The 26,038-nt window shown below is 41.5% G+C and overlaps 1 protein-coding gene across 6 annotated transcripts in view; it reads left to right on the forward strand.

Moving 5' to 3' along the window:
- TMEM132B (transmembrane protein 132B) overlaps positions 1–26,038 on the forward strand; it is a 529,452-nt gene that overhangs the window by 488,125 nt on the left and 15,289 nt on the right. For 5 of the 6 annotated variants that reach the window (XM_055239058.2, XM_055239060.2, XM_055239062.2 and 2 more), the window contains 3 exons: positions 17,202–17,407; positions 23,388–23,658; positions 25,142–25,333. In XM_055239058.2, coding sequence (XP_055095033.1) covers positions 17,202–17,407; positions 23,388–23,658; positions 25,142–25,333 — 669 coding nt within the window. Of the gene's footprint in view, positions 1–11,236; positions 11,817–17,201; positions 17,408–23,387; positions 23,659–25,141; positions 25,334–26,038 lie in introns of those variants that run through there. The other variant, XM_063614750.1, reaches the window with a different exon arrangement.

Below are 26,038 nucleotides of genomic sequence, written 5' to 3' on the forward strand. Positions count from 1 at the left end.
TCTTCTCCTTTATGTTGACCATCATTTCTACTAGAGCCTTTAACATATTCATCATAATTATTTGAAGTTTCCTGTCTGATAGTCCAAATAACTGAATCATATCTGAGTCTAGTTCTAATTATTGATTTTTTTTCTCCCTGGGGGTGTGTTTTGCCTTGGCTTTTGGTATGCTTTGTACTTTTCATTTAAAGTTGGACCTTTTGTATCACATATTTCATCTCAGGAGATACTGAGATGAATCCTTTTTATGATTAGAGTTGTGTATACCTTTCTTTCCAATAGGCCTATAATATTTGGGTTTCTGTTAATATAGTCAGAAGTTGGGCTAGGTTTGAGGGTTTTTTAACAATTTTTTTAATTTTTAATTTTTATGGTACATATTTATAGGGTACATGAGATGTTTTGATACAGGCATGTGATGTGTAATAATCACATCATGGAGAGAATGGGGTGTCCATCCCCTCAAGCATTTATCCTTTGTGTTATAAACAATCCAATTATACTCTTCTAGTTATTTTAAAATGTACCATTAAATTATTGACTGTAATCATAGTCACCCTGTTGTACTATTAAATACTAAGTTTTATTCTTTCTATTATTTTGTATCCATTAACCATCCCTACCTCCTCCACAACACCCACTGCCCTTCCTAGCCTCTGGTAACCATCCTTCCGCTATCTTCATGAGTTCAATTGTTTTGATTTTTAGATCCCACAAATAAGTAAGAACGTGTAATGTTTGTCTTTCTGTGCCTGGCTTATTCACTTAAGATAATGATCTCCAGTTCCATCCATGTTGTAAATGACAAGAGCTCGTTCTTTTCTTACAGCTGAATAGTACTCCATTGTGTATATGTACCACATTTTCTTTATCCATTCATCTGTTGATGGACACTTAGGTTGCTTCCAAATCTTGGCTATTGTCAACAGTGCTGCAACAAACGTGGGAGTGCAGATATCTCTTTGATGTAACGATTTCCTTTCTTTTGGGCATGTATCTAGCAGTGGGATTGCTGGATCATATGATAGCTCAATTTTTAGGTTTTTGAGGAACTTCCTAACTTTTCTCCACAGCGTTTGTACTAATTTACATTCCTATCAGCAGCGTACAAGGGTTCCCTTTTCTCTATATCCTTGCTAGCATTTGTTATTGCCTGTCTTTTGAATAAAAGCCATTTTAACCGGGGTGAGATGATATCTCATTGTAGTTTTGATTTGCATTTCTCTGATGATCAGTGATGTTGAGCACCTTTTCATATGCCTGTTTGCCATTTCTTTTGAGAAATGTCTATTCAAATATTTTTGTCCATGTTTTGATTGAATTATTCAATTTTTTTCCTATTAAGTTGTTTGAGCTCCTTATATATTCTGGCTATTAATCCGTTGTCAGATGAATAGTCTGCAAATATTTTTATCCCATTCTGTGGGTTGTCTCTTTACTTTGTGGATTGTTTCCTTTGACATGCAGAAGCCTCTTAAATTGATGTGATCCCATTTGCCCATTTTTGCTTTGGTTGCCTATGCTTGTGGGATAATATTCAAGAAGTTTTGGCCCAGACCAGTGTTCTGGAGAGATGCCATAATGTTTTCTTGTAGTAGTTTCATAGTTTGAGGTCTTAGATTTAAGTCTTTAATCCATTTTGGTTTGATTTTTGTATATGGTAAGATACAGAGGTTTAGTTTCATTTCTCTACATATGGATATCTAGTTTTCCCAGCACCATTTATTGAAGAGACTGTTTTTTTCCCAGTGGCACGTTCGTTGGAAATGAGTTTACCGTAGGTGCGTGGATTTGTTTCTGGGTCCTCTATTCTGTTCCATTGGTCTATGTGTCTGTTTTTATGCCAGTACCATGCTATCTTGGCTGCTATAGCTCTGTAGTATAATTTAAAGTCAGATAATGTGATTCCTCCAGCTTTGCTCTCTTTGCTTCGGATAGCTTTGGCTATTCTGGGTCTTTTGTGGTTCCATATAAATTCTAGGATTTTTTTTTTTTTTTCATTTCTGTGAAGAATGTCATTGGCATTTTGATAGGGATTTCATTTAATCTGTAGATTGTTTTGGGTAGTATGCACATTTTAACAATACTTCCACCTCATGGACATAGAATATCTTTCCATTTTTTGCTGTCCCCTTTAATTTCTTTCGTCAGTGTTTCATAGTTTTCAGTATAGAGATTGTTGACTTCTTTGGTTAATTCCTGGGAATTTAATTTTATTTATTGCTATTGTAAATGGGATTATTTTTTAAATTTCTTTTTCAGATTGTTCATTGTCGGCATATAGAAATGCTACTGATTTTTGTATGTTGATTTTGTACCCTGCAATGTTACTGGATTTGTTCATCAGTTCTAATAGTTTTTTGGTGGAGTCTTTAAGTTTTTCCAAATATAAGATCATGTAATCTGCAACAAAGGATAATTTGACTTCTTCCTTTCCGATTTGGATACTCTTTCTTTCTTTCCCTTGTCTAATTGCTTTAGCTAGGACGTCCAGTACTATGCTGAATAACAGTGGTAAAAGTGGGCATCCCTGTCATGTTCCAGATCTCAGAGGAAGGGCTTTCAGTTTTTCTCTAATCAATATAATACTAACTGTGGGTCTGTGGTATATGGCTTTTATTATGTTGAGGTATGTTCCTTCTATACTCAGTTTTTTGAAGGTTTTTATCATGAAGGGATGTGGAACTTTATCAAATGCTTTTTCAGCATCAGTTGAAATGATTATATGGTTTTTGTCCTTCATTCTGTTGCCATGATGTATCACATTAATTCATTTGCGTATGTTGAACCATCCTTGCATCCCAGGGATAAATCCCACTTGATCATGATGAATCATCTTTCTAATGTATTGTTGAATTCAGTTTGCTAGTATTTTGTTGAGGATTTTTGGATTAGTATGCATCAGAGGTATTGGCCTGTAGTTTTCTTTTTTTGATGTCTTTGTCTGGTTTTGGTATCAGGGAAATACTGGCCTTGTAGAATGAATTTGGAAGTATTCCATCCTCCTCTGTTTTTTGGAATAGTTTGAATAGGATTGGTATTAATTCATCTTTAAATATTTGGTGTAATTTAGCAATAAAACCCTCAGTCCCAGGCTTTTCTTTATTGGGAAACTTTTTATTATGGCTTAGATCTCGTTACTTGTTATTGGTCTCTTCAGGTTTTAGATTTCTTCATGATTCAATCTTGGTGGGTTAAATGTGTCTAGGAATTTGTCCATTTCTTCTAGAGTTTCCAATTTATTTATGTATAGTTGCTTATGGCAGCCACTAGTAATCCTTTGAATTTCTGCAGTATCAGTTGTAATGTCTCCTTTTTCATCCCTGCTTTTTTTTATTTTGATCTTATCTCTTTTTTTTCTTAGTTATTCTGGCTAAAAGTTTGTCAATTTTGTTTAACTTTTCAAAAAACTAATTTTAGAAAAATTTTATTTTAGGTTCAGGGGTATATGTGCAGGTTTGTTATATAGGTAAACTCATGTCATGGGTACTTATTGTATAGATTCTTTTGTCACCCAGGTACTAAGCCTAGTACCCAATATTTTTTCTGCTCCTCTTCCTCCTCCCATCCTCCATCCTCGATTAGGTCCCACTGTCTGTTGTTCCCTTCTTTGCGTACATAAGTTCTCATCATTTAGCTGCCACTTATAAGTGAGAACATGTGGTATTTGGCTTTCTCTTCCTGCGTTAGTTTGGTAAGGATAATGGCCTGCAGATTCATCCATGTTCACACAAAAGACATGATCTCCTTCTTAAAAAAACTCAACTTTTTGTTTCATTGATCTTTTGTATTGTTTTATTTAATTTAAATTCATTTATTTCTGCTCCAATCTTTATTTCTTTTCTTCCACTAACTTTGGGTTTGGTTTGATGTTGCTTTTCTAGTTCTTTAAGATGAATCATTAAATTGTTTATTTGAAGTTTTTCTTCTTTTTTTGATGTAGGCATTTACAGCTATATACTTCCCTTAGTATTTCTTTTGCTGTATGCCATAGGTTTTCTTATGTTGTGTTTCCATTAACATTAGTTTTAAGAAATTTTTCAGTTTTTTTTTCTTAATTTGTTCATTGATCCAATGGTCATTCAGGAGCATGTTGTTTAATTTCCATGTATTTGTATAGTTTCCAAAATTCCTTTCATTATGATTTCTAGTTTTATTCCATTGTGGTCTGAGAAGATAATTAATATTGTTTCAAATTTTTTTTAAGTGTTTTAAGACTTGTTTTGTGACCTAACATATTGTCTGTCCTTGAGAATAATCCACATGCTCGGGAGAAGAGTGTATATTCTGCAGGCTTTGGATAAAATGTTCTGTAAATATCTATTAGATCCATTTGGTCTATAGTGCAGATTAAGTCCACTGTTTCTTTGTTGATTTTCTGTCTGAAAGATCTGTCCAATGTTGAAAGTGGGATGTTGAAGTGTCCAACTATTATTGTATTGGAGTCTGTCTCTTTAGTTCTAATAATATTTGCTATATATATCTGAGTGCTTCAGTGTTGGGAGCATATTTAGTTAAAATTGTTATATCCTTTTGCTGCATTAACTCATTTATCATTATATAGTGTCCTTCTTTGTCTCTTCTTAGAGTTTTGTCTTGAAGTCAATTTGTCGGATATAAGTGCAGCTACTCCTGTTCTTTTTTGGCTTCCATTGGCATGGAATATCTTTTTCCATCCCTTTATTTTCAGTCTATATGTGTCTTTATAGGTGAAATGTGTTTCTTGTAGGCAACACATCAGTGGATCTTTTTTAAAAATCCATTTAGCCACCTTTTTTTTTTATCGAAGTTTAATCAGTTTACATTCATTGTTATTATTAAGTAAGGACTTACTCCTTCCATTTTGTTACTAGTTTTCTGGGTGTTTTGTACTCTTCTCTTCCTTGTTTCTTTCCTTCTCCTTTCTTGTGAAGGTGATTTTTTTGGTGATACAATTTACTTTCTTGCTTTTTTATATTTTATATGTTGGTTACATATTTTTTGGTTTGAGATTACCATGCGGCTTGCAAATACTATCTTATAACCCATTATTTTAAACTGATAACAACTTAACACGGTTTGCATAAACAAATAAGCAAAAAGAAAACTAATAAAAACGCTACACATTAACATCATCCCCCCACTTTTAAACTTTTTGTTGTTTCTGTTTATATTTTTTTGTACTATGTCCTGAAGAGTTGTTACAGTTATTATTTTTGATTGGTTCATTAAGTCTCTCTACTTAGGATAAGAGTAGTTTACCCATCCCACTTATTGTGTTATAATATTCTGTATTTTTCTGTGCACTTACTATAACTAGTGAGTTTTGCACCTTCAGGTGATTACTTATTGCTCATTAATGTCCTTTTCTTTCTGATTGAAATACTCCCTTTAGCATTTCTTATAGGACAGGCCTGATGATGAAATCCCTCAGCTTTTGCTTGTCTGGGAAAGTCTTTATTTTTCCTTTATGTTTGAAGGATATTTTGGCCAAGATATACTATTCTAGTGTCAAAGTTTTTTTTTTTTCCCTCCTTCAGCACTTTAAATATGTCATGCCACTCTCTTCTGGCCTTTGAAAATTCTGCTGCTAGATGTATTGAAGCTCCATTGTATGTTATTTGTTTCTTTTCTCTTACTATTTTTAGGATCTATTCCCTATCTTTGATATTGGAGAGTTTATTAAATGCCTTGTGGTAATCTTCTTTGGGTTAAATCTTCTTGGTGTTCTATAACCTTCTTGTACTTGGATAGTGACTTTTTTTTGTAGGTTTGAGAAATTCTCCGTTATTATCCCTCTAAATAAAGTTTCTACCTGTCTCTTACTCTACCTCCTCTTCGAAGCCAAGAACTCTCAGATTTGTCCTTTTGAGGCTATTTTCTTTCTTTCTTTCTTTTTTTTTTTGAAGGAGTTTCACTCTTGTTGCCCAGGCTGGAGTGCAGTGATGCAATCTCAGCTCACCGCAACCTCTGCCTCCTGGGTTCAAGCGATTCTGTCACCTCAGCCTCCTGAGTAGCTGGGATTACAGGCATGTGCCACCACGCCCGGCTAATTTTGTATTTTTAGTAGAGACGGGGTTTCTCCATGTTGGTCAGGCTGGTCTCAAACTCCCAACCTCAGGTGATCCACCCGTCTCGGCCTCCCAAAGTGCTGAGATTACAGGCATGAGCCACCGCTCCCGGCCTTGAGGCTATTTTCTTGTAGGTGTGCTACAAGAAAATAGATCTTGTAGGTGTGCTTCCTTAATTTTTATTCTTTTGTAAAGTTTTGTCTCCGCTGGAGATATATTTTCAAATAACTTGTCTTCAGGCTCACTGATTCTTTCTTGAATCTCCTTGGTCAATTCTGCTAATAAGTGACTGGTGCATTCTTCAGTATGCCAATTGCATTTTTCAGCTCCAGAATTTCTGCTTATTTTTAATTATTTCAGTCTCTTTGTTAAATTGATCTGATAGAATTCTGAATTCCTTCTCTGTGTTATCTTGAATTTCTTTGAGTTTCCTCAAGACAGCTATTTTGAATTCTGTGTCTGAATGGTCACATATCTCTGTTTCTCCAGGATTGGTCTCTTGTGCCTTCTTTAGTTCATTTGGTGAAGACATGTTTTTGTGGATTGCCTTGATACTTGTAGATATTTAAATGTGTCTGGGCATTGAAGAGTTAGGTATTTATTATAGTCTTTACTGCCTGGGCCTATTTGTACCTGTTCTTTTTGGGAAGGCTTTCCAGGTATTCAAAAGGACTTAGGTGTTGTAATCTAAGCTGTATCTGCTTTAGAGGGCACCCCAAGCCCAGTAATGCTGTGTTTCTTGCAGACTCAAAGTACCCCCTTGATAGTCTTAGTCAAGATCTGGGAGAATTCTCTGGTTTATTAGGCAGAGATTCTTGTTCTCTTCCCTTAGTTTCTTCCAAACAAATGGAATCTCTCTCTCTCTGTTCTGAGCCACCTGAAGCTGAGAGTGGAGTGACATAAGCTCCCCTGTGGCCGCTCCCACTATGACTGTGCTGGGTCAGACCTGAAGCCAGCACAGCACTGGGTCTCATCCAACGCTTGCTGTAACCATTCCCTGGCTACCAGTTATGTTTGCTCAAGGCCCTGGGGCTCTACAATCAGCAGGTGGCAAAGTCAGCCAGGTTGGTGCCCTTCCCTTCAGGGTGGTGAGTTTCCTCAGGCCCTGGGTAGGTCCAGAGGTGCTGTCTGGGAGCCAGGGACTGGATTTAAAAACCTTAGAAGTCTGCCTGGTGTTCTATTTCACTGTAGCTAAGATGGCACTCAAACCACTAGATGCAGTCCTTTCCCGTCTTCCCTCCCCTTTTCAAATGCAGAGAAGCCTCACCCTGGGGCCACCACCACCACAGGCCCACAGAGAGTACTGCCAGACTACTGCCAATGTTCCCTTAAGGTACAAGATCTCTTCACTCAGCTTGTAGTGAAGGCTACCTGGCCTGAGACTCACCCTGCAGGGCAGTGGGCTCCCTCCCCTCTGGCCCAAAGCAGGCCCAGAAATGCCATCCAAGAGCAAGTCTTCTAATTGGGGGCCCCAAGAGCCCACTTGGTGCTCTACCCACGTGTGGCCAAGCTGGTACCTAAGGTGCAAGAGAAATTCTTTACCTTTCCCTCTGCCTTTCTTCAGCGGGAGTCTTGTCCTGTAACCATCACAGTTGGGAATGTGTTGAGTTTCACCTGAAGCCAGCAAATCTCAGAGGCTTACCCATGGTCCTTGATGTGGTACCAGGATATTGCTGCCAGTTTCTCAGGACCCAAGAATTCTTCAGCTAGTAGGTAATAAATGCTGCCAGGACTTGGTCCTTTCCTTCAAGGCAGTGGGTTCCCTTCTGGCCCAGGGTATGTCTAGTAATGTTATCTGGGAGCTAGGGCATGGAAAGGAGGCCTCAGGACTCTGATCAGTGCCCTATTCTGTTGTGTCTGAGTTGTTATCCAAGATGCAAGACAAAGTTCTCCCCGTTCTTCCTTCTCTCCTCAAGTGGAGGAAAGGGGTCTTTTGTGGTACTGTAAGCTGTACAGCCTGGGGTTAGGGAAGGGTGATGCCAGCACTCCCTTAGCTGCCCCAGCTAGTGTCTCAGTAGGTCACGTGCCCCTAGGTCCACTGGCCCTGGGCCGAGTTCAGCACTAGGACTTGTCTAGCTGTTGTAATCCTTATGGACTAGACTGCCTTTCAAGTTTATTTAGGAACACAGAGCACTTTAGCCCACAGTGGTAAGGATTGCAGAAATTCAAGTTTGGACTGCTGGGATTGGAGATTCCTCTCTGCCTAGGGCTGGATTTATTTATTAATTTATTTATACTTTAAGCTCTGGGGTACATGTGCAGAATGTGCAGGTTTGTTACATAGGTATACATGTGCCATGTTGGCTTGCTGCACCCATCAACCCGTCATCTACATTAGCATTTCTCCTAATGCTATCCCTCCCTTAGCCCCCCACCCCCAGTGTGTGATGTTCCCCTGCCTGTGTCCATGTGTTCTCATTGTACAACTCCCACTTATGAGTGAGAACATGCAGTGTTTGGTTTTCTGTTTCTGTGTTAGTTTGCTGAGAATGATGGTTTCCAGCTTCATCCATGTCCCTTCAATGGACACAAACTCATCCTTTCTTATGCCTGTATAGTATTCCATGGTGTATATATGCCACATTTTCTTTATCCAGTCTATCATTGATGGGCATTTGGGTTGGTTCCAAGTCTTTGCTATTGTGAACAGTGCCACAATAGCACGTGCATGTGTCTTTATAGCAGAATGATTTATAATCCTTTGGGTATGTACCCAGTAATGGGATGGCTGGGTCAAATGGCATTTCTGGTTCTAGATCCTTGAAGAATCACCACACTGTCTTCCACAATGGTTGAACTAATTTACACTCCCACCAACAGTGTAAAAGCACTCCTATTTCTCCACATCCTCTCCAGCATCTGTTGTTTTCTGAGATACCATCTCATGCCAGTTAGAATGGCGCTCATTAAAAAGGGCTGCTTTAAATGCTCCCTCTGTAGGTTGGTGTCAGTAAATTTGGTCTGGTTTCTCTTTCTGCTATAACAGGGTGGCACTGAGTTCAATGCCTCACAATTGCTGTGCTCTCCCTCCCCCAGTGCACTGAAATGCTCTCTGCAGCACACTGCCACTGCTGGGAGTGGGTGTGGGTGGTGGTGGTGATGCGAGACTCCGTTTTCTACCTCTTCAGTGCCTCTTTCAGTGATATTAAGTTAAAGCCAGGTACTGTTAGTGCTCGCCTGAGTTTTGGTTCCCATGAAGGTGCTTTTTTGATGTGTAGATAGTTGTTAAATTGGTGTCCTTGTGGTGGGGACGGTCGATGGAGCCTTCTATTTCACCATCCTGCTTTCCTCCTCCCCAGCTTTGATTGCTATGTGGTTATGCTCAGGGCACCATGGGCGTGAAATTCCTTTAGTGATTCCTTGCACTTAGAATGTGAGCTAATTTTCCAGAGGTTATTTTCTCAGTGTCTGCTTCCTTCTTGGCTTTGAATATTTCCATTGTGCTCAAGAGCGAATCTGTTTCTTGTAGCTCTCCTAATTGTATTCCCTATTATTTTTACTTGGTGCTTCTTAGCCTAGTGGAGGACCAGGGCCAAATTCTCTGATGTTCTGATTAAGCATTAGGCTTAGTAGACACTGTACCACTTAGCCTCTAGTGTATGGCTTTCAAAGGTGCTCCTACCCCTCTTCAAGCTGTAGTGTGTCTAGCATGCATTCTCATCCCTCCCTCGGGATACGGCTTTCTGTTTCCTTTCCTTTCCTTTAGATGCAATGAGTTTCCACAGTATCCTGATTGGCAGATTTTATTATACTTCTGCCTGAAGACTAAGACTTTTGTCCCGTGGGGGAAATAGAAGAGATGAAACTGCAGAAATTTAGCACTGACTGCCGTTTCTCTCTGCAGCCAGGATCATGAGGGAAGCTGTCTCGAGATTATCTCACATCTTCTCTCTAAGTGTCTGGTGAGATACTTAGAACCTGCAAGAGGGTACAAACTCCCCTGTATTTACAGTCTCCAGGGTCTTTACACTCTCACAATAGTCCACATTTGTTCTGTAGAAATGTATCTAAAAGCTTTACTTGAATCCTTCTTATCAGCTTATGTGGCTTTCAGCAATGTCTACCCCAGGGAAGCAAATGCTTAATATATATTTCTCCCTGCAGGTTCATGTCTTTCTCTAGATTGCAGGTTAGTTTGTTACCCTGCAGCCACAGTTGTCAGAAAAACTTAATAAAAATTATTAATTTGTAGTTTGATAAGGGTGGGAGAAATGCTTTTCAGTGCTCTACATTTCTGAGTTGAAACTGGGGACCTGGCTGTCTTGATTTTGTCTCTGATTTTTATCAGAGAATAATCCAGGCTGCTTTAAATATACAAAAACTAATAATGAACTCAACATATAGAGGGGATCAGAGGACACTCAACATAGAGAGGGGATCAGAGATCCAAACTTATTTCTTTAGCTTTGTGAACCCTGAATATCTGAGACAAGTCCCAGTCAATTTAGAAAGTTTATTTTGCCAAGGTTAAGGACACGTGCCCATGACACAGACTCAGGAGGTCCCGATGACATGTGCCCAAGGTGGTAGGGCACAGCTTGGTTTTATACATTTTAGGGAGGCATGAGACATCAATCAATATATGTAAGATGAACATTGGTTCTGTCCGGAAAGGCGGTACAACTGGAGGCAAAGTGGGGGGACAACTTGAAGCGGGTAGGGGACTTCCAGGTCATAGGTAAATAAGAGAAAAAATGTTGCATTTCCATCATTGTGGCTGAAAGCAAGCAGGGAAAAGAGCCTGGGGTAACCACTGACACAAGTAACAATAAGGATGACTCTCAGAATCGTCATACTTGTGAAAAAAGCCAGACATAAAGAGTGTATATTGTGATTTCATTTATATAAAATTCTAGAAAATGAAAACCAATCTGTGGTGATGAAAAGCACATCAGTGGTTGCCTGGGGCCAGGAGAAGAGGGAGCCATGGACTGAAAAGACACATTAAGATCTGTTTTGGGGGTGACAGAATATTCTGTCTGCGTAGTGTTTTCATGGGTGGACACTGCCAAACTCATTGAACTTTATCCTTTAAACGGGTATACACTGTATTCCACATAAATTGTAACTCAATCTGGTTGATAAAAAGTACTGATGTGTGTATTTAGGTTTTGCCTTTTCCGATCAGCCTGTGGTCCTCTGGAGGAAGGGCCATGTCTTCCTTGCCTGGGCTGCACTGAAGCAGTAACACAGTGCTGAGGAGGCCTCTGGCACAGAGAGACTGAGTGAGAATCCATGCTCTGCCTTTCACCAGCCGTGATCCCTTAACTAGCAGCCTCTCCTTGGCCTCAGTCTACCCTCCATAATACAGGGACAAAAATGTAATGTACAGAGTATTTGGAGAGGTTAACAGGTATAATTCTACATAAAATTTTGAAAACAATGCAGGGTTCATAGTAAGAACTTAATACATGATAGATATTATTATTCCTTTTGGCATTTATTATTAGTTAAAAACTTAAGGTAAAAGAAATATTTTTGAGTACGTACTGCACCTCAGACACGGTACACTTCACTAAACTCAGTAATACATACAAAGTGTTTGATTCAGGTGATAAGTGAATATCAAAGGTTTTTCTCTACATAGTTTTGATTCTTTTTGCCTATTTTAATATAGAATTTCAGAATTGTTTGTAAGTTTGTGAGAAACATACTACCTGATTCTGTGCATTTTTTTTCTTCTAACATAGCAACACATGTCTCGCGTTGGGAGAGGGGTCGTGAGAGAAGTCCAACGCGCAGTCAGCCTCCCATCAGTGCAGGCAGGTGGGTCAACAGTGTGGCAAACACAGAGGGTGGCTGATGCACAGATTAAATTCTTGCTTCTTTTTAAAATAGAACATGAAGTAAATGATGTGTCTTACAAGATACCCAAAGGAAACATATTCGCATCTGGAGAGCCCCTTTTAGCCTCTTTTATTATAAAGCAATGTAGTTGCAAAAGTGCAATTTGACAGTAAAAATATTAACCTCTAAAGGCAACTTTCCCAGGATGACATTTACAAGCCATCTCACACATGCTCACAGATTAGCATGACACAAATCATCTGTTTTCAATCTCCATGTTCCTGTCCTCAGCTCTTCTTATATTAGGATTGACAGCATTTGGTTTTGGATGTTCCTCCTGGGGCTCAGAGAGCCCTGAAGGTATCATTTAGATGAATGATGGGAATCTGGCTCTGATCTTTATTTTTCTGTGTCTTCCTGTCATCTCCCCACATCCCTCCTTCCCCTGCCAAGAAAACACACATGTACCTCATACACAGAGATCTTAATTCCCAGTTAAAAGGCCAAATTGACCACTGGGAATCCAAGGCCTCACATTTATCAGCTTTGTTCCTTCTGGTCTGTCTTCTCTCATAATATATGAAATCGCTTTCATTTTTCTTAATGCCATTACCATGATAACCTTGTGTAAGTGACCTTCTTTGCCTTCTTACAGATACACTACTGGTGGTGGTGTACAGAAATGAATGGGTCTCAGAGGAAACTGTTGTGACATATTCATTCACACACTCAGCATCTATTTATTGAATAATTTCTGTGTACCCAGCACTGTGCTATTAGTAGAGACAGCAGGGAAAAGGAGAAGGGTCCATGTGTGAAGCAGATTACCATCAGGTGGGGAAGATAGACAAGCAACAACCAGGGGCATTACGAGAGTGGTAATTACTGTGAAGAAGTTCATTATATAACAGAGCAATCTGGTGCGATTAATACAGTGTAAGTGACATGATATAAGCAATATGAAGAGTCTAAGTAATGCAGCAATGTTGTAAATTCAGTGTACACAGTAGCACACACAGCAAATTAGATACAGGAAAATAGTAACCAGAGGCGGGTGCCAAGTTTAAATGAGGAGTGGCTCCGGGAACGCATTCTGAGGGGTGGTATTTGAGATGCAGTCCTGTGTCGTTTATAATACTTTTGGTGGCAAGTAACAAAACCACATAGACCAAGATGGCTTTAGCCACAAGAACGACAATCACCTGATAAAACGCCTCAAAGTTGGGGGGTCCAGGTGGGCTGCTCCAGAGGCTCCTCTAGGTCATCAAGGGCCCAGATTCCTTAGCTTCCAGGGTCAGCCTGGCCCACGGCTGGCTCCCTCAGGGCTCTGGGATCCCTGCAGCAGTTCCTGTTATCAGTTCCCACACGACAACGTCCAGTGGGAGGAGGAGGCGCCACTTTCAGTGAGTCTGTGATTGAGGAGATGTTTCCCAGAAGCCCCAGTAGCCTTCTCACAGCTCACTGGCCAGAGTGAGAGTGCATGCTTTCCCCTAAACCAGTCACTGGCAGAGAGGATGGGGGTTTAATGATGGAGTTAGGGAGGCCTGTGGTGAATGGAGGGCAGTGGATTTCCTGAAGAAAACATTATTAGTATTAGAAAAGAGGAAAGTGTATGTGTGTCGGGCAGAGGCACCGGCGCATAGTTGACTGGCCAGTAGAAAACCAGTTATGAAGGACATCACATCATATCCTGAGAAGACCGTGGCATGGCCTTGGGATGGGGCTAAGCCTAGGAGAGCTCAGGGGAGCAGTGAAGACACATGAAGAGGGGCCTGTGCCGGGTAGGGAGGGTGTGCAAGGTGAGGCCAGAGAAGGAGGCAGGTCCAGGGCATTAGGGCCTGGTAGGCCCCTGTAAGGCGTTTGGATTGTATCTGGTGTAGCAGAAGAAGTTCCTGGAGAGGACAGAGGTGATCAAGCAGAGGAGACAGCTCTGGGCCGGCAGTCAGCAGTCAGGTGCTGGCTCACAGTGTTAGACACATGCAAAATCCTGTGCAAGAGGTGGTCCCTTTCTCTACGCTGGATTCAGTACAGGTAAAATGAGGCTATGGCACCGACCTTTTGGCATTACCGTGGGACTTATCGCATTGAAAGGAGAGTGTTGCGACAATGAGGTCCTGTACAAGTATGAGCTGTCTTGTTCTCAATATTTGAGATAGTTATAAAATCCCTGTGAACACTGAGTTAGTGAGTACTGAATCTTTGCTTGTAGGAGAAATACACACACACACACACACACGCACAGACACACACACCTAATAGACTGTAATCTTCTATTACAAAAGAAATATTGACGTTTGGAAGTGTTAGGTGACTTGTCTGAGGCTGCCTCACTAACAGGTGCCAGAGTAGGGATTCAGATTCTGTCCTACTGGATCCAGCACCCAAGCTGAAGCTTCCCACACTGTGCTCCGCTGCCCCCTATATTGTCCATGCTCTGGTCTTTGTATGACAGCTGAGACAAGAAGGCAGAGCGAGTACTTGCTTGACCTCAATTGGGGACGCGTGCATGGCAGGTGGTTCAAAATTTTCCCCTCTCTGTGCAATTCCACAAATGACCAAAAAGGCACTGCAAGTACTGACTTTGGGGTTACAAATAACTTTTAGGGAGTAGATGAGTTTGCAAATATGGAATCCACAAATAATGAGGGTCATCTGTAATTGGTGAGACCATGAAGTGAGAAACTCTGGTTTCTGTATATCTAATATATCCTTTTTACATTGTTAGATACCTCAAGTCTTAGTACTCAATATGATTAGCCTTATTTGTGCTGTTTTAATTGAATTACTTAAAATGGAGGACATACACTTTTTTTAAGGGTCTGCATATCCCAGGAGAAAAAACTCAAAAGATAGTCAACATAAAGAATTGCTAAGCCCTCTTACTTTGTTATATTTTTAATTAATTTATTTTTTCCATATGGGCTATACATCACTTCTTAAAAGATGGGACAGGTTTAAGACTGTAGTGCTCCAAAAGGATGCAGACAGTTACATTACTTCATTCCTTATGAAACATAGAAAGGGCCTCACAGTTTCCAAAACTGGTGTGTTCTCTCCAGTGGGATGTGATTCAGAGTGATTTGAAGTGTGATTGGGGGTGGTTGGGTAGCAGTAAACAGGGAAGAACCGTAATTTTCCACAAATGCAAGAGGGTTGAGGTCTGCTCTACAGGACATTGGACTGAGAAAGTTCTAGCAATAGGTGATAACCACCTGGGCTAGGGAGAAGTGAGAGCAGAATTCCCCAATGTATCCACTGCAGGTTTCTAAATCACAGGGGACCTCAACCTCTTTTTTTCTGAGCAGGGTTGGGGGGACTTCCTTCTCTCGAGGTAGTCTGCATGCCACAGGCAGAACAAGCAACGAGTTCAGGGGAAATCAGAGGTCTTACTGAGCCTTCACCTTCTCCTAGTGCAATGCTTCCTTGGGAAGGCAGATATTTCTCTACAATGGGGCTTCCACACCTTGAGTACCTAAATGGATGGCGTCAGGCTCAGCATCGTGTCAGCATCTATTAAAAATAAGAACATGACCCTCCACTCCGTTTTCTTCTCTGAATGGAGATGTTGTTCTCATTATTCTCTTTATAGTCGTGGGCACAATGAAGCAGATTTAACTGCCTCAAACATGCTCTAAAATACAGCTAATTTGCTTGCTTCATTGTTGTTCTTCTCTCTCTTTTTATAAAATAAAGCAAAGAGAGGGATAGAAGTAGATTCTTTTCTTTTTTTAATTTGAAAAGTTAAAGAAATGCCCTATTCAGCTCCCCCTGGAATTTTGGGGATGAGAGACACATTAGTTGTCAGGCCTAATGGTAGCTCTATCTACTGCCGTCTTAGGCCTGGAGGGAAAAAGACTTTGGACTGCTAAGTTCTGAGAGGATAGGAAAGGGGCTCCAGAAATGAACTTAGCCAGACTCCAGTAACTCTTCAGCAATCCTTGTTCGTTGCTTTGTGGACTGGGATTATGAAGTCAAAGTCTCAATGATTTCAGCAGATCTCCCAGTGAGTAGCCTACATTAATTATACTTAAGGATTCCTAAAGATGTCATTGGTGTTGCGAAGTGGAAGTGGCAAGGATCCATCCCTGCAACTGGGGATGCAGGGTGAGTCTTAAGTGTCCCATTAGCTATTTTCTCCTTGGTTTCCATGTCGAGCTACAGTGTAGAGCTGTTGGGTGGCAAAAGGCTGATTTCTTCATTTCCAAGGAAGCACATTCATATTAGTGCCATTTTCTTGGCGGAGGGTGGGGAGATGGTAATTTATCTCAAACAACTTGGAAGTTTACTCTTTAAGTTTGGAAGTGGGCACTTCTGACATTGTTCTTGAGCCATTCACTTGACCATGTCAAATAGGCAGTTGGGCACGTGTGTCTGGGGCTCCGAAGGGAGGCCTGAGTTGTAGTTACAGATTCAAGTGAGGAAGAGAAGCAACAAGAATAAGTCCTCATTTCTGGCTTGCAAAAGTGGGGCTGTGGTGGCTCCACTGGTTGAGGTGGGGGCCCTGCCAGCAGCGCAGGCTTGACACTGCCCCTTAGCAGTGTGAATGCAAAGGTTGCACACTACTTTTTATTTTCTGTCCTCTGCTCATGAAATGATTTGTAATCCCTCTTTCTTCTCTCCACCTAGATACATAAATATATTTTCCTGATTGTCCAGGAGAGAAAGTCAGCAACAATTTATTTGCTTATCCTGAGAATGTGAAGTAAAGTGGGGACTTAAATGGTCTAATGCTCAACCTGCTGAAGCATGCACATTAGAGAGGCCACCCCCAAGTGCTGAGTCAAAAGACCATGGTGAAATGCCACATTCATTCTGCAAAATTATAGCTGAATGGGGCAAAAATAATTATATCCATGTTTCTAATGCATTTCACAACTATTTTGCCTACCAGAATTTTAATCTAGTGCAAAGCTCTCCTGATTTTTCAGATATTCTCAGTGTGACTTGAATAATGGGCTTTTTCAGTAACATAAAAACCTTTTATGCATCTTCAGATATGGTGCAAGAGTGAACTATGAGGCACCTGGGGTTTGATTAGCAATCGTTTGAGTACATAAAGAAGGTAAGATAAAGAAAAGCACACATACACACAAAAGGCAACAGAGGTTATATAACTCCATTAAATTATGTTAATGGTTTTACTTGTCAGTATTTTGTAATACAAAATAGTTTTCCTGGAGTCTATTTGTCAGTATTTGTCACTAATTAGTGCCTACAAATTACCTTTTGTACAAGTTCTGTTCATCGGGTTGTTTTGGTGTCTAATAAATCAGAGCTGCTGCAGTTCATGAACTTTCACTGTTGTTGGTTTTTGCTTGTGCTTTTCCTACTGATGCATCTCAAGGTTCTACCTCCTCCCCAAAGGTTTCCAACAACTGTGATTCCATTTTTGTGAATGGGAAGGAAATGAAGAGCAAAGTGGACACGATTGTGAACTTCACCCACCAGCACTTCACCTCCCAGTTCGAGGTCACTGTCTGGGCGCCCAGACTCCCCCTGCAGATTGAGATCTCAGACACTGAGCTGAGCCAGATCAAGGGCTGGAGGATCCCGGTTGCTGCCAACAGAAGGTGAGGAATCAAAGAGAAGGCTGTGGATCCATTTGTCCTGGGGCCCAGATCTTTGTGGGAGGCAAATTGGCCCTCAGGGACTCAAGCCCTTGGGAACCAACATCCATGGTAGGAAGCGTGGTCTGGGCTTTGGGTTCAGATGGATCTGACTTGAGTACTTACTAGCAACTTGACATGAGGAAATTATAATGAAGATGATAATAATAATAATAGTAACAACCTCATAGAATAGTTGCTAGGATTCAGTAAAACGAATGCAATACATAACAAGCACCTAGCACAAGATGTGGCATTTAGGACATAGCTATTTTCCATTCCCCACTCACTTCACTATTGTTCATTCCTATGTTACTCACTCTCAGTTCCCCTGCTTGTAAATGTCAGCCTTCCTCCATGGAGCACAGTACAGTGGTTAAGACTGTGGGCTGTGGGATAAGGCTGCCTGAGTCGTTCCCCACCACCATCCCACGCCAGGCAAGACTCTTCATTTTATTGCCTGAATTTTAACCCCAGCTTTACAACTTGTACCTGTGTGACATTGTGCATGTGATTTAACCTGTCTCTTTCTCAGTTTCCTCATCTATCAATTAGGGATGATAACATTACTGAAGGGTTGTCCCAAGAACTCAGTGAATGGTTACATACTATAGTAGACAGTTCTAAAGATGACTCTCGCCTGTAATCCCAGCACTTTGGGAGGCTAAGGCAGGCGTATCACAACGTCAGGAGATCGAGACCATCCTGGCTAACACGGTGAAACGCCGTCCCTACTAAAAATACAAAAAAATTAGCCGGGCGTGGTGATGGGTGCCTATAGTCCCAGCTACTCGGGAGGCTGAGGCAGGAGAATGTCCTGAACCTGGGAGGCGGAGCTTGCAGTGAGCCGAGATCGTGCCACTGCACTCCAACCTGGGTGACAGAGTGAGACTCCGTCTCAAGAAAAAAAATAACTCTCCCTCCCCATGATGCCCATCTCCTGCTTCTTCAAACACTAATCTGGTAGTGCTGGGAGGGGATTTTATAGATGTAAGTACAATCCCAAATCAATGGACCTTAAAATACAGAGATTAGCCACGTGGTGGGACCCATCAGATAAGGCCTCTGCAAGGAGAGAGTTCCTGCCAACTGGTAGCAGAAGGGGAAGTTGGGAAGATTTGAGGATGAGAACGACTTGATGATGTACTGCTGGCTTTGAAGGTGGATTGAGCCACTTGCTGACAAATGTGGATTAAGCCACTTACCGAAGAATGTGGGTAATCTTTAGTAGCTGAGAGCAGCCTCCAAATGACAACCAGCCAGGAATTGGGGCCTCAGTTCTATCACCTTAGGAGCAGAATTCTGCCAACAACCTGGCTGACCTTAGAAGTGGATTCTTCCCTAGCACTTCCAGATAAGATACCAGCCCAGCTGACACCTTAATATTGAACTTGTGAATCTCTGTGTAGAGAATTAAGTTGAGCCTGCCTGGATTACTGGCTTGCAGAACTGTGAGTGTGTTGGTGTGGGCATTGCTTTAAACCATGAAGTTTGTGGTCATTTGTTATGCAGCAATAGAAAACTAATACAGAGCCTGTTGCCCAGTGGTGGAATGTAGCCGTAACTCATACCTCAAATGTGAGCGTGCCATTGGAATCAGGCAGTGAGTGGAGGCTGGAAGATTTTGAGGAGAATAATGGAAAAAGCCTCAATTGCCTTGAACAGATTGTTAGTAGAAACATGGTTGTTAAAGATGTTGTACGTGATGCATGAGGATCATTGTAGAGGAATCCCAAATCACCTTACAGAAAGCCGAGATCATTGTGGACAAATGGGAAGTAGAAATCTGAACTTCAAAAATGCTGCCAGTGAGGGTTCAGGGGGAGGTGAGGAGCATGGATTCTGGTTAGGTGGTGCCAGAGTGCTTAGCAAGATTGTGCCCTGCTGGTGTGTAGGAAGCAAGTGAGGTCAGATAGTTCGCTGAGGAGACGTCCAGGCGAACTACTGAATGGGCCCTTGGATTCATCTTGATGGTAATAGCAGAATGCAAGAGGAGAGAGAAAATTTTGGAAGGGCTATGAGACAAAAAGAAACAGGGACCTGATGATGTTGAAATTTTCAGTATTTCCAGACAGCAAATGATGAAGAAATTTTAAGAGATTCACTGTCAGAAAAGTGTGCTGTAAACAAAAGGCCAAGGGTAGATCTCGAAAACCCTTGCTGAAACTTGACGGGCCGCTGGACAAGTACATGACGTCTTCCAGCCTCCACCCAGCCCAGGGAAGTGCCCTCGTCTCCTATGGGCAAATCCAGAGGGATTCAAGTGGGATTCCTGCTTCACTGTGGGAATCCAGTGCCGGGGGAACAAAACAGACCAGAATAGCACCTGAGGGCTCTGAAGCCAAATTTTCATTAGAACCTAAGTGCACAAAAGTAGGCTAGGACATATGCACTAAAACAAAGCAAATTTAACTACAATAGATTTCAGCTGCACCCAGGGTTTCCTGTCATAATGGACAAAATGTCCAGAATATAACTGAAAAAATTCACTCGTCATACCAAGAATTAGATAAACCACAACTTGAATGAGAAAAGACGATCAACTGATGGCAATGCCCAGATAAATCAGATGTTAGAATATCTGACAAGGATTTTAAAGCAGCCATACCAAAGGGGAAAAAAAAAAGCTTTCAGTAAGAAATTACAAATAGCCTTGGAACCAATTAAAAAGGAAAATATCTCAGCAAGGAAACATAACTTATAAAAAAGAATCAGATGTAAATTATAGAAAAATATAGGAAAGAGGGAGAACAAAAGCCCTCAATAGGCTCAGAGTACAGTGGAGATGGCAGAGGATAAAATCGATGAACCTGAGGACAGACAATACAATTTACTTAATCTAAATAACAGAGAAAATAGTCTTGGGGGAAAAAAGGAACAGAGCATCGGGGACCTGTGGGACCATAACAAAAGATCTAGGATTCACGTAATTAGAATCCGAGAACAAGAGGAGAAAAGCTGTCGGGCTTAAACAGTGTTTGCAGAAATAATGGCTGGAAACCTCTCCAGTTTGTCAAGAGACATAAACACATAGTTTCAAAAAGCTTGGGAAACCACAAACATGATAAACCCAAAGAAATCCATGTGAAGACACGTTGTAATTACACTTTGGAAAATTAAAGACAAAGAAAGTCTTAAAAGCATCCAGCGAGAGGTTATACCAATTTGAATGGCAATGAATTTCTTGCCTGAAACCACGGAGGCCAGAAGGATTTGGCACATTTTTCAGGCGCTAAAAGAAAGGAACTGTCAGCCTCAGATTCTTTACTTGGCAAAAGTATCCTTTAGGAATGAAAGGAGAATAAAGACATTCTTACATGAACAAAAACTTGGAGAGTTTGTTTCAGGAGACCTACCTTTAAAGCATGGCTAATGGAACAGAAAAAATTATAATGGAAAACGATTTTGAACTTCAGAAAGGAAAGAAGAATGATAGAATGAGTAAAAACACTGTTAAATAGGATAGACTTTCCTTCGTATCAATTTTTTACATCATGTTTGGTATTCAAAGGGAAAATTATGACATTATCTGATGTGGTACTTAGGATAGACAGAAAAACATACTTAAAACAATTGTATTCTTAAAAGCAGTCAGGGTAATGAGACTTACAGGGAACTAAGGTATCTACACTCAAAGTAGCAAAGCTTTGGTATCATTAGACTGTAATAAGTTATGCTTGTATGTTAATAAGCTCTATGTATACCATTGCCAATTTCCTGGTTTTGATGTTTTCTTATAGTTAGGAAGATGCTAACTTCAGGGAACTGCGTAAAGAGTGTGTAAGACCTCCTGGTTTTTATTTGTTGTTGTTGTTTTAGCTTTTAGTGAATTTGTAATTATTTTGAAATTGAAAGTTTAAATAAACGAATAGGATACAATCTGTCCTAAAATAACAGGATTGTTTTGTTTCATTACTACAAGATTTCTAAAATCTCATATATTCATTGACTATTATTATGATACTGCCACATTTTAATGAAACACAAGCCTAGTGGTGTTCTTCTTAAATTTTACCCATTAATTTAAAGGAAACTTCCCATTGCTAGCACAAATGGTCAACTAGTGTCATTTATCATAAAATAAATTTAACTAAAATTATTGCAAAGAAAATTAAACAGTGTTGTTAAATTCTGAGTAGACACTGTTGCCTGCCTATGTGAGCTTGTCTTTATTAACTAATGGAAAGTAGTTAGTTCCGAGAAGCTTTAAAGACATCCTAGCACAGAACAGAGAGACATTCCCTGTGACATATTCAGAAGGATTGAAAAATAAAATGGGAATAACTTTTCAGTATGTTATTCAAATTTTTTTTTAAATTGAATGCTATGTTTCTTTGCCACCTAACATCATCTCTCTTACTCATGGAGATACTCATTTCTTACTTTGGGAAACCAAAATTGTTATGCTATTGTGCTGGTGAAAATTTTTTCTATCATTTTATAAATGGTTCTCAGACCTTTCAGGGAGGTGGAATGTAATATAGTAAAGAAGGTGGGTTTTGGTAGTCAAATGGAGCTGTATCCAGACCTGCTAATTGCCAGTTATCTGGGCTACATATTAACCACTCCGAGCCTGGTTTCTTTATGCAAAAATAAGAACATGTTTCATAGCTGTTGAGAAGATGAATGGACTTAGCTATAGAAAGGAAGGGGACACACATGATGGGGCAGCTGGTCTGGCTGTGTGAGCCCTGCCTCGGGAGACAACTAGCTTTGTGGCCCTGGCTGAGTGGCCGCACAAGCCATGTCTTGGTTTCCTCATTGGTAAGATCAGAGAGATAATTCAACCTCGCTCTTTGGGGGTGTGTGAAGATTACATGAATTAAATATGCACGGCTGCTGTGTGTTCCATGGGCGATCGATGTCTGCTCTCATCCTTATGTAAGCACGTGGAAGAGGACACACACTAGGTCTAATTCAGCATGCATGAGTCACTCCCCTTCTCCCCTTTCTCCCCTGACAGAATCGCCAGGCACTGAGGGCACAGACTGGTCAATAGTCACCAAACAAAGCACTTTCATAAAGGGACACAGGACTGCTACTTCTTGAGGGGAAGATTCTGGAATTGCAGAGCCAGAGAGGGTTTCTCAGGATGGACTGTGGACAGGTGGAGGTTAGAGGATAACAGGTGCCAGGGAGAGAGGAAGGGCCAGAGCCATAAGGAAGGAAGGGAGAAGCCAGGATGGGGAACAGGAGAGGCACATTTCAGATGTTTTAGCAGCAGCATGAGCAGGTTTGCTCACAGAGCAGTGATTTTAGATTAGTGTAGGATGGTGGAAGGAGAGGATTGTTTGGCAAACTTTAGGACCATAAGCTCGAGAAGCTGCTTCTTTCTGTACAGACTCGAGGGCCTCAGCTGATGAGGAGGTCTGGTGTTAGAACCGTCCACTGCTGATGGTTCCTGGTCGGTCTGGGGTTCCTACAGGGCCATTTCTGAGGTGTCATCATAACCTTGACCTACTTAGTCCTTATGTGGAACTATGAGAGAGGAAAGGGGGCCAGCTGTTCCTATGTTCATTTCCAAGGGGAGGTAGCTGAGCCTGTGAGAGGGTAGAGAACTTGGCATGAGGTCTAATGGGAGGAGTCAAAATGAATCCAAACAGCAGTTCTGACTCATATCTTAGGTTCCTGCATCCCACAAGGGAATGATTTTAAAATTACCAGTTTCCAGGACACTAAGACCAGAGTCTCAGCCTCTGTCTGGGTCAGGAAGGCAGGAGCTGCCCTTGCCATTCCTGTTGCAAGCACAAAGCACATCATCCTCACCAAAGTGTGCTTGTGGAATGAGTGAATGAAGAGGGAATGGACAGATGGCCGAGCAGGTCCGGCAGGAGAAGGACCATTTCGTTTCATTCTGTGGGCTCACCTAGAATCTGAAAAACAAGGGCATGTGGAACTTCTTAACAATGAGGACTTTATTCTGTTTTGATTCCTTGTGCTCCAGGCCTACCCGGGAAAGTGATGACGAGGACGATGAGGAGAAGAAGGGACGAGGCTGCTCCCTGCAGTACCAGCACGCCACGGTGCGTGTCCTCACCCAGTTTGTGGCCGAGTCACCTGACTTAGGGCAGCTGACCTACATGCTGGGCCCCGACTGGCAGTTTGACATCACTGACCTTGTGACCGAGTTCATGAAGGTGGAGGAGCCGAAAATCGCTCAGTTACAGGACGGCAGGACCCTGGCTGGTCGGGAGCCAGGAATAACCACGGTGCAGGTACATGCCACCACGCCTTGCCACTTTGCCCAACACCAGTCTGTGTTGATGAGTGGCCAGGTAGATGCTGTTGTGCAGATGTGTGTCTGTGTGCACATGTGCATGTGGACATGCATATCAACATGTGTCACTGTGCATGTATTGCATCTGTTTGATTGTAAGAGAATCCTGAGAAGCAATAGAGCATTCATCAATTTTAATAACCTAAACTCAGATTAATTTTTATATTTTAGAGACTTGAGAAAAATACCTAATCCCTTTTACCAAGAAGGCTAAATGAAACATGTAGTGTAAATAATCTTTTCCCCAACATCATACTCTCCATTTTGTATATCACCAATAGAAGGTGATACTGCTGAGAGCTAGTTTTTTTCCCTCCTAACCTTGAAGTGTAACCATTTAGTTCTATCATACCTTGTACAGTAGACAAAAATTTTTAAAAATATAGTAATCCATAGCTATTCTTTATCATAGTGATAGTTAAATTATATTCTAGCCAATTTGACAGGATAATTCTGCAGAAATGGTGCAGAATATTTCTTTATACAGAATTAAAATGTTTCTGCTCAGAGTTAACAAAGTCAGATTTTATTATAGCCAAAGCTATATTTTTGGCAAAGCTGGATGAAACATGGTATGTTCTGTGTTTTCTATTTTTGTGTAACAAATTACCACAAACTAGCAGCTTAAAAAACACCCATTAGTCAGCTAATATTTCCGCAGGTCAGGCATCCACGTGGGCCTGCTGCATTCCGTGCTCAGGGCACCATGAGGCTGCACTCCAGGTCTCGGCTGGCCTGGGCTCTTATCTGGGAGTTTGGGGAAAGGCTTGCCTTCCAAGCTCCTTTAGGCTGTTGGCAGAACTTAGTTCTTTGTGGTTTTAGGACTGACTGAGGTCCCTGTTTCCTTGCACTCTGTCAGCCAGGGGACACTGTGCCCCAAGGCCACCTGCATTCCTTGTCACGTGGTCCCTTCCGCCTTCGGTAGTGGCTGGATGGAGTCATTCTCACACTGTGAATCTCTGACTTCCCCTTCTGCCCCCAGCCAGGAAAAGGTCTCTGCTTTTAAGGACTCATGTGATTACACTGGGTCCACCTGAGTAATACAGGGTGCTCACCCTGTTTGAAGGCCAGCTGTGCCATTCTAAATGTTAGTTGTTGGGAAAATGTTGCTCTTTGAGTACCTAATATCAATGGACAGTTTTTTATTATTGGCTCTAAATTAAATCAAGATTCTCTCAGAAAATACACTGCTGTTATCATGACATAAATCAGAGGAAACTAAATAGACCAAGATGATCTTTATAAAACTCCTGCAAGTGTTAAGTGTGATTGAACGACAGCATAACACTTGCCTAACCGATTCCCACAGGTGCATGCATTGAGCCGAGGGCTGGGAGAGCACTTTGTTGGGAGCCCCAGTTAAGGGCTTCATGGTGCTCACGAGGAGCAGAGATGCATGAGCCTCCTCGCTGACTTTTCAGGTCCTCTCGCCGCTGTCGGACTCCATCCTGGCCGAGAAGACAGTGATTGTCCTGGACGACCGAGTCACCATCGCAGAGCTGGGAGTGCAGCTCGTAGCTGGCATGTCTCTCTCCCTGCAGCCTCACCGAGCAGACAAAAGGGCCATCGTCTCCACAGCTGCTGCCCTGGATGTTCTTCAGTCCCCACAGCAGGTGAGTGTCCCAGGGGCCCTGCATCCCTCGTCAGTGGAGACGACTTCTCTCTCGGTTAGCACATCCTGCGAAAGAGCAGGAGAGCCCTCACGCCTAGGACTGGGGATTCTTGAAGCTTCTTGCTTCTTATCCGGGCTGCCCTGTCTCTGAGAAAAGTATTCAGTGGCTTAGACACATTTCCTCTTATGCGCTTTTCCACGCCGACCACATCCCCATACATTTGCTTTCCCCTGGGCTTATCTGTGCCAGGCACAGCCTGCCGCTAGACCGTGACCAAAGGATCACGTGTTTTCACTTCTGCCAAAGCAGGTGGTTTTTGATACTTGGAAATTCCATTTCAGCTACTTAAGCATGGGTAACAGGCACCAAATTGCTGTTTACAATAATTATGGTCAACTCTAAAACGTCCTCCCATCTCTAAACTTCTGTAAATTATTTCTAAAGATACCAGAGCCACAGAGCCACTGTGCCATGCAAGCCAGCCAGCCTCACAATGCATCTTCCCGAGTCCTTCCAGCCAGTGCATGTTTTGCTACGTCACCACTGGCTTCTTAATGAAGAATGTTCAAAGTGATATTATCTTGAGCAGTAGCCTGATTTGTTGCACCTGAAACTGATTCAGATAAATTGCCTGATCTTTCAAAATGTTTTTAAAAAGGTCAAAGTCAAATTCTATTATATGTATGCAATAAATTAATTTATAGT

The sequence above is a fragment of the Symphalangus syndactylus genome, chromosome 13, assembly GCF_028878055.3.
Source record: "Symphalangus syndactylus isolate Jambi chromosome 13, NHGRI_mSymSyn1-v2.1_pri, whole genome shotgun sequence".
Classification (NCBI taxonomy): domain Eukaryota; kingdom Metazoa; phylum Chordata; class Mammalia; order Primates; family Hylobatidae; genus Symphalangus; species Symphalangus syndactylus.